General features: G+C 39.3%; 1 protein-coding gene across 4 annotated transcripts in view; it reads right to left on the bottom strand.

Moving 5' to 3' along the window:
* LOC142383862 (serine/threonine-protein kinase WNK1-like) overlaps positions 1-8187 on the bottom strand; it is a 27250-nt gene extending 19063 nt beyond the window's left edge. For 2 of the 4 annotated variants that reach the window (XM_075469650.1, XM_075469647.1), the window contains exons 1-2: positions 7977-8187; positions 5059-6311 (exon numbers count right to left, since the gene is read on the bottom strand). In XM_075469650.1, coding sequence (XP_075325765.1) covers positions 5059-5853 — 795 coding nt within the window. In that variant the 5' untranslated portion in view covers positions 5854-6311; positions 7977-8187. Of the gene's footprint in view, positions 1-5058; positions 6312-7222; positions 7301-7540; positions 7643-7976 lie in introns of those variants that run through there. The other 2 variants (XM_075469648.1, XM_075469649.1) reach the window with 2 other exon arrangements.
* Positions 8188-9217: the final 1030 nt, after the last annotated feature.

Consider the following 9217-nt stretch of genomic DNA (forward strand, 5'->3'; position numbering starts at 1 on the left):
TATTAAAAAGACTGATCTGTTTTAGAACTGGATGCATTATAATAAAAATGACTTATATCGATTAAGGAATATGAATGAATAAGAGAACACGGCTGATATTATATTGTTTTTTTTAAATTTTTTTAAATCAAACCACTGACGTTATTAATACCAGTAATATTCGTTTAAACAATAATTATCAGATCCTAGTTATAACGGAACATGTTTTTAACCTCAGGCGTTTCAATAATCTACCCTTAAATACAAACTAGAATGGAAAGTTCTGCTTCTAGGCAAAGGCCATCATAAATAACCTAACAACCCAAAAATAGAAAGGGGGGGAAAAGCCTGTGATCAAGCCAAAGGCTGGCTTTGTCAGGGCTGACACTGAGGGTTAGATAAGAGTTATTTTCTTTACCAGTTTGGTTAACAAACAACAAGTCAAGACGTCATGTTAAACTGTTTCAACCTTATTTAGTATGTTCAATGCCACGTCTATCCTCGGGAATAGATCTTCGTTGTCACCGTCAGTGTGATGCGTGACAACGAGATCAAAGATCACTGTGACCGCACGGCAAATCTCAGCAAAGCAGAAGATAACAAACACAGCCCATTTCAAATCTGCCAGTATAAGTACAGGTTTTTGTGAGGTGAAAGAGCTGTTAAGAAGGTAATACAGAAGAAATACAATATTTCTCAATGAATGCAACCCTGATCCACACTTAAATCTAACGTGTTCTTCCTTTGTTCATTCATACAATTCAGTTAATTCGGCCCAATTACAAGAATTTGTCTTGTTTTTGCGTAATCTTTCAAATAAACAGACAAACGTCCACGTTGAGTTGCCTCAACAAAATAAATAGACGAACCAACACAATGGACACTGCTTGGAGAAAGCTGCCGATCAGTATAAATGAAATACACATTTCTTACAAGAAAGGTCTTAATACCCTAGTTCACGAGTATGTAATGTAATGTAAATATGGGGATAATGTAACTGCAATGTATGTATGTGTATATATATATATATATATACATACACACACACACACACAGTTCAGCAATTAGAGACTACTTTGCTATACAAGCAAAATACCAAGAGAACACTTAGTTGGACAAAAAGTGTATTTCTGAAACACATGTAAACGTGTTATTTGAATTTCTCCTGTATATATGAATACGCTGAGCTAGATTTAAACTGACTTCGGCGCCGTGTACTTTCTCCACAGTTCTTGTCCCACATATTGACCTGGAAGTAACAGGTTTGCAGTGTTACACAGAAGAAACTGGTAACAAACAATGAAAAACCACAAAGGATAATGTGCATCTTCTTATAAAAACAGTACAACATAAAGCACAAAAAAAGTACAGAGCTAGAAAGCTGTCCTGTTTAGTAGCAATTTGTCATTTTTTAAAGGTCTGTGATGTTAATAGGTCAACCAGAAGCAGCTGGATACCAACAAGCTAAAAGGGGCTATAATGTTACCAAGTGTTCAAATTAAATGGTCAGGATCACCTCCAACTGTAGCTCAACTGAACAGTGCAAGTAAACCTGCTGACTGAAAAACAAACAGATTACGAATGAAAACGAACAAGGGCCCATAAAATGCACAAAATGGGATGGGGCCTGGCTCCCTACAGGGACCTTTTACTCAATAATCAAAAAGATCCTACCACACTATTTCCAAAGTGGACAACCATTTTAATCTCAACTACTAACCAGTAAAAGTCAGAGTGTGGATTTTGCATAGCTACTTTAGCGGTAGGTTCTAACACTGTAGGTTTCACCAGAAGCATATTTTTTCCTATTACAAATGACCCACACAGACACCGAAAACCGCCTTGCTCATGCAGTTTTAATGGCAGCAGCCCTCTCACAACCTGAGTTAGTCATTTAGGACATCCAGGTTTAAAAGGTTACAACTCTCCACACAGCTTAGTCACACCATGATTAACACCAATCCTTTCAGTTCAGCTTTCTGCTAAGGACTGAATACATTTTCCTTAAACTGGTCAAATATTTTACTACATTTGTTAATAATATTACTATAAAACTGCTGAATGTCATTAGAGATTTTTTCAGGATGTTTTTCCCCCTATATGAGGAATGCACTTTATAAATTAAGACACTTCTCTCCAAATTTTTACATCTAATGAACTAATGAAAAAATAGCTAATTAAATTTCAAGCTTATATGGTGAGCTTTCAGATGAGCAATTGTGATTAATGACAGGCAAGTCACAGTGTTATTCTACTTGGATATAATGTGCCACTCCCAGTGAACGCCTTCGGCCAGTTGGTCATGACTCCAACAGCTTCAGGACGCAGCCTGGGGTCTTCCTAATCTCTCAAGTATGGCCTCAGTCACTACAGTAAAGGATTTGGGGAGTGGAAGATGACGCATAAGAAAATGGCTGAGTGAGGAAGAAAAGGGAGGTTCCTAAATTTATTCCCCTATTCTACCTCAACTTCCTCTCTGTGGTGACCTACTTATTGTTCAAACATGCCTGCTACATGAGATACACAACAAATGAGTGTGGTCAGGGGTGGGTGTTAAAGGGCATCAGCCTGGAAATTCTTAAGATTGTGAGCAACTGGCTTTCTAGATGTAATAAACCTGAGTAATTTAAACCACAAAGTTTTTTTGGGTACTTTGAGGTTAGTTGGAGGGCACGTAAAGCGCTTTTGATTTTTATGAGTCTTGTCATGTGTGAAATTCCTTGAGCCCATAAAGGCAAAGACAATAGCCGCTTTCGGACAGAGTAGTTATAGGAACGTAGTTATCAGAACTGTCCTACTCGAATTTCATTCTGATAACTGTCCTTCTGTTTTAGTCTGCATTCGCACATGAGTCGGGACCTGATCGGGACTGATGTGGCGCGCACAGCCGTCTGCGTCAGTGACGTGTTAGCCGTTAGCCGTTTAGCGCTACATTAAAAAACAAAACAAAACAGAAAGTAAGGAGAGAAGAAAAAACATCACAAAGAAGCTAATATGGAGAGCGGGGAGGCCACTGTGTTCATGGTCTGCATGATGGTGATATTAATCATGGACGATCATGGACTGCTTTCACAACCTGCCACATGTGACAGGGCACGTCAGCTTCTGTTTCACTTGAGCTTAGAGCGAGGCAGATGAATGACGTCTCAAAAAAAAACAAAAAAAACTATAGACTAAATCACGTCTGAGCACAAAATCCTCTATTGCAAAATGAACCCAACTGCATATGCAAAGGCACGTGAGCTAGTCTTTTGGCAAATTCCTATGAGCAATCATAGCAAGTAATTCAGTTTCAGGTTGTATATAGATTACTTGGGGGTGGATTTTGTTTAAAAAAAAAGGATAAAAGTGAAGATCAGTGGAAGTGAAAAGGGTGGGAGGTGGACTGATGATTTAGAAGCAGGCCATGGCAGGTCAGCCTTCTGTGCTTCACACAGGAGATTCGTCTGCGAGGAATGTGACCCATTTTACATTCACACGAGCATTCACAGCAGGAACGCATTGAGCATGCGTGAGATTTGGTCTGTGAGAAGGGGGGGAGGGGCACGCGTCTGTAATCTCCACATTGTTCTGAAACCAGCTCGCATGTGTGGCTGTGGTTCGATCTGTTGCTGCGTGAGCTCTCATGACGGGGTGAAAAAGCACAATGGTAAAAAGCAAACATTCGTATGGTGAATGAGGTCAAACTTTGGGTCCTGCTGGTGCCACATCAGGACAAACAACAGAGAGACCACAAACATATATCTAAGAAAAGTAGAAAGTCTAAAAGCAATGAAGAAAGGCAAGAATAAACTAGGTCAAAGGTCAGATTTGTAAAGGAGATCTGTTTGGAAAAAGTGTACAACCATTAATAATTATGAGTGTGACTATTATTACCACATTTAGACATTTTATAGGCTATATTCTACATCTTTTCAAGTGGTGCATTTACTGGGAAGCAAAGGGAACAGCCTCTGCTTTTAATGACAGGAATATACGTAGTTACAGTTTAAATGCTTAAAAATGATACACTTTTATAAATTATTTATAACAGAATATCAGTTCTGCACACTAACAATAAGAAAAATTAAACCTCAAGTCTGTAATAGTAATAAAAATTAGAACTATCCATTAAAAAAAGCCTAAACAGTTTCTCATAATTTAACAGCGTTCATCCGTTGATTTTGCTCAACTTTCATGAGCGATGCAATTTAAAAACAATCAAAAGGGAAATGCTGGCCTCGTCTCTCAGAGCGGAGATGACAGAGCTTTTGGCTCAGGTGGCTGTGTGGAAGGAAATCGTTCTGGCTCTGATCGACCCAAAGGATGGGAAACTAGCAAGAGGATGCGATACTACAAAAAAAAAAAAAGAAAAGAAAAAAACCCAATACTGAGTTTGTTGTGTGTCCCGCATATTTGATTGTGGTTAAAAAGTACTACTTCTGCACCTGGCAGCAAGAGAGGTTCAAGACTACCGTTTGCATATAGCCTTGGCACCAAAGACAACCGGATACAAATTTCTGAAGTTGCCAAGACTTTTCAGATGGTCATTCAGCTGTGTGACTGACGATAAAAACCTACATCCCCCTCACCAGCCAAAAGGAACACAGCATGGACATAGACATGGTGATGAATTAATAATGACTTGAAAAGCACAGATGAAAGAAAAACTACCTAAAAATAATATGAGGAGTTTTATATATTTGTTTTAGTGTTTTAAATCACAAGACCTTAAGTTAACACTTAAAGAGTCTGTGCTGCTCGTAAGTTTTTTGGCCTACAGTAACAAAGTAGCTATGATCACCTTACAGTATGCTTACATCAAACATGTCATAGCCAAGATGCCCTTTGTACAGTGTCACTTCCAGTGTTAAGACAACTGTTAAGACAGCTGACATTGCACAATGTATAGCTGTCACATTAAGGATGACTCATTAAAAGAAGATTTATAACTGAAGTGTTCTCAATGGTCAAGGCGTCAAGTCAATTTAAACCTACAATCCCCTTTGAGCAAGCACACAGTAAAAGAAACTAACTCTACTGATGACATCAATGTCAATGAGGGAATATAATTAATTAGAATGATAGAAATGTTCATACCTGCAGCTCACACCAAGCCACCTCCACTGTGGTCTCAGTATCCAAGCCCTTGTAGACAGTTTTGAAGGAGCCACGTCCAATTTCTATGTCAAACTTGAGGAATCGACCATCAGGTGATGTTCCAACAGCTTTGGTTTCCGCCTCTTCGATGTCATCTTGAACTCTTCTCTCTGCTTCTCTTTGCTCTGCCTCTGCCCGTGCCTTAGCAGAGTCCTTATCTTCCTCCTCCCCCTCATCCTCCTGGCGCACCTTTACCTCAGTGGCGCTTTCAGGTTCTGTTTGACTTGGCAATTCAGTTCCAAGGCATGGTGCAGAGTGGGCTGCTTCCACCACCACTCCATCATGGATATCTTGTACAATAGCAGGCTCCTGCACTGAAGGCACAACATCCACCTTGGCTATCTCTATGTTTTTTCCTTGTTCTCCTACTCTTTCACTCTCCGCAGCCACCTCACTTTGAGCTATCCTTAGTTCAGCTGTCGGTAAATGAGTAGCAGCAGCCTTTTGCCGCTGAAGAACAGGTTCCTGTAGCTGACCCCGCTGAGGTGCAGGTATGGGGATTTTACTGGGTAGAGGAAGGGCTAATGCTGTAGCATTGGAATCACTGATGACACTTCGGCGTAAAAAACGGTGTTCAGGGTTAACGCGGTCTCGCTCCATGGTGTGATGCCGACGTCTCACCTCTGCAGGCCGGCACTCACTCACCATAGAATCCGAACCAGTACTGGGGCCATTTCCACTTTTATGTGGGGGAGCCAGGAATTTCACCATTTTGTCATCTGGCTTTTCCGACATCCCACCACCCAGGGTAAGAATAAGGAGGTACAATAACTGGAAAGTTAAAATAAGAGTACTTCCATGTCTGCCAAATAGGCTTGTACAAACAGTATTAGTGACTGCATTAAAAAGGAAAAACACTCAGAATTTCTATCTTACACTGCCCTTTTTATTGCTCAAAGACTGTCTCTATAAATATATAGTTCAGGGACTGGTGATGTAAGATGGGAGGTGTCCTCTTGAAAATGGAAAAAGATAGAACACTGCAACTAAATGCAGAGTGCTGCTGCTGATACACAAATCTCTTTAAGTCCACACCATCCATCCTGTAAGACACTGGGAGCAGCTTCTTTCAAGCATAAGGAATCACTGTCGAGAAACAAACACGCACAGCCTACAACAGGCACAGGCACCAATCCCAGTGTGGGCAAAGGCAGGATGGGCAGGCAGTCTGAATGTGCACCGGTCCACTTATCCTGTAACAGAAAACAGAAAACAAAAGCTGCCTGATACATTTCAAAAGTAACCGACATTATGTCAAATGTCAACAAGGTTTGTACAGACCTAAGTAAGTCTTCACAGAGAGCATTTACAGTATACATAAAGTTTAAGAATACTACTTTAACCAGAGGCATAACGTTGATGGGCACTCTTTAAGGCTTCAATGATTTTACAAGTCAACTGTTCGTCCAATGTAATGCACATGACAAGATTGTTTGATTGTGTATATGTTGAGAGTTCCCTGTTGCTGAAAAAAAATAGCTGTTTATTCCACAGACATGTCAAGTACTTGCCTTTAAAGTGGTATTTTTCATCAGTGTCCAATGTATATCAATATTTACTTATTCCATGAAGCAATACGAGCCATCTACATAAAGTAACATACGGTTGTAAGCTTTTTTTTTTTAAACTATGTGCTGTGATACAAAACATTTCACAGCCCTTAAGAAATAAATATAAACCACTGTGTTCACAACTGTCAGCTATTTACTATGGTCATCAGTTAAACTGAAAAACAGCCTATAACTTATTTTAAAAGACTGAATATTGTCTGCTATAGTGAGATTTAAACCATGGTCGAATTTGCTTTGTGCGTCATAAAGCATGAACTACATCTGCAAAACATCTGCTCCATTCAGTATTTCCGTAATAACAGTCACAGTTTTGCATCCCGTCCTCTGCTATGGCTGTGAAAACCTGCAGTGGCAATGTTACATATTATTCTTATCTTTCCTGTCAGGGTTGCAGCCATGACCAACGTAGGGCACCGTGTCAGAACTACACCAGATAATGTCAGCTGCAGTAACGCTTAAACACAGAAAATAAACGCTTCTAAACGAACTCATAAAATCATTATTATAGTTGAGGGAAACCTCTAATTACATACCCGTTTTAATCGTCGTATTAAGACGCCACAGATATATTTGAAATGGCAACATCGAGTTCAACATTACGAAGCGAGGGGGAGCAACGGCTCTTTGTTAGCAAGCTAACAAGCGCAGCTAGCCCACTGCTAGTTGGCTAGCTAGCTGGTTTTGGCTAATCCTTCAACAGGGAAACGATAACCAACGATGACTAATTTCCGCGTCACGTATCTTTTAAATTGACTCAATAATACGGTTTACAGTTTTCACACAATAAAACGCTACGTTTTCTTTTAACGCCTCTGAAACCATCAACAAACACACACAGTTCACAATTTTACCGTATCCAAATCCAGTTTCCATCCCGGAGCGATTAACAAAACACCGGATACGTTCGCCCGGTGTAACGCCGGTTGGAGGAGCGGTGACAAATAGCGCCACTGCTACCCAGCAAGCTAACGGTAGCTAGGCGGGTCTTGCTAATGGCCTAAAAAAACTTGACCCACCTCCTTGTAGTCCATTCAAAGTAACGCTATCAGAGGCTGTAATGACACCTACGCTCGTTTGCTGTTACGCAGATAACAATTATTTTCCAGTCGCTCCTTCAACATGATTTTGTGTAACCATTTTCTGACCTTCATTCATTATATAAGATATATAGTTATGTCTTATAACGTAGCTTTGGGTTGAGGAGTCTGATTTTGCTGTAGCAAGTAGCAATATAGCTCCTCAAAACCAGGCTGATGCTGGCGGTGATGGTGGCAGATATGGACCTACCTCGTAACCAGTATCCACAACACAAATCAGTGTCAGTTAAATTATCCTCACAGCGTAGACTCGTCTTCACATATTTAAAACTAAACGAATGTAAGTTACAAATACACAAGTGTCAGACATATATACATCCCAGTAACTGAAAAACTCAATTTAGTTTTCTGGGCTCGTTTTCTAACAAGCAGCGCAGTTGCTACAGATTGACCAAGGAAGAACGGCCGTATTGAGAGCGCATGCGCAAAGCAAGAACGACATCATAACCATAACACACACACACATACACACATCCTGCACTTTGTGAAACACTGCATGTTATCAGTCGTTCATCTTGCTGTATTAAGGCAATGGACTTCTGTGTATGATCAGAAACCACAAGGCATGTATAAGCTGCCACGTATATAATTGCTTTAATAAGCGGACTCGATATAATTAAAGAAAAGACCTGCGCAATCTTTAATATGCTGTTTATGTAAGACATTATTGGAATTAAAAAGAAGAAGAAGACGACTGTCACAATATAGTGAATGGGTGAACTGTTCTACAAAATGAGCATAGATTTAAATGAGATTATAAAATGATTAACTGACCCCGTCCTGTGTAGGAGCACAGTGTATAGATTTAGAATTATAACAGATGTCTCCTTTTTATTTTATAATCCATATGTGTGGAGTATATTCTTCAATGAAGGTAAATGTAATCAGATTAGAGCAAATAAAGGCATATAGAGGTCTTGATACAGCAGAGGTGGTCTTGTTTAACAAGACTTCAGAGAACTTGAAGTTTGTTTTTGGGACAGGTTCTCAGCAATTTCCCTCACAGGCATAACATATCGTAACAGGTTAACCTGACCTAGATTTTTAAAGTAGATTATTATGTTAAAGGAGGTTTTTCTCATTCACAAAACAAAATAAACTTTTTCCTACAATATTTGACATATTCATAACAGTGTAGTCTCAAATTGTATAAAGGGTATTATATACAATAAGATGTTATGTGTGAATTATTTGTCATTTCTAACATGCTTTCATTTATATTTTTAATTGAGTATTACTGTTTATTATTCCTTTATATTTTGTTTTGTAGTACGCTTTTAAGCTTTATTAATGAAAGCGTAAAACAAGAAAAGTAAGAATTGTCTGAGACTGACAAGAAAAAGGCAGGAAAACACCTTTTTTTGTAAAGTAACATTTTTTTAATATGCAACTCTCACTAAAAGTAAGCACTGCCCCCTGGTGGTATTTATC

The sequence above is a fragment of the Odontesthes bonariensis genome, chromosome 7, assembly GCF_027942865.1.
Source record: "Odontesthes bonariensis isolate fOdoBon6 chromosome 7, fOdoBon6.hap1, whole genome shotgun sequence".
Classification (NCBI taxonomy): Eukaryota; Metazoa; Chordata; class Actinopteri; order Atheriniformes; family Atherinopsidae; genus Odontesthes; species Odontesthes bonariensis.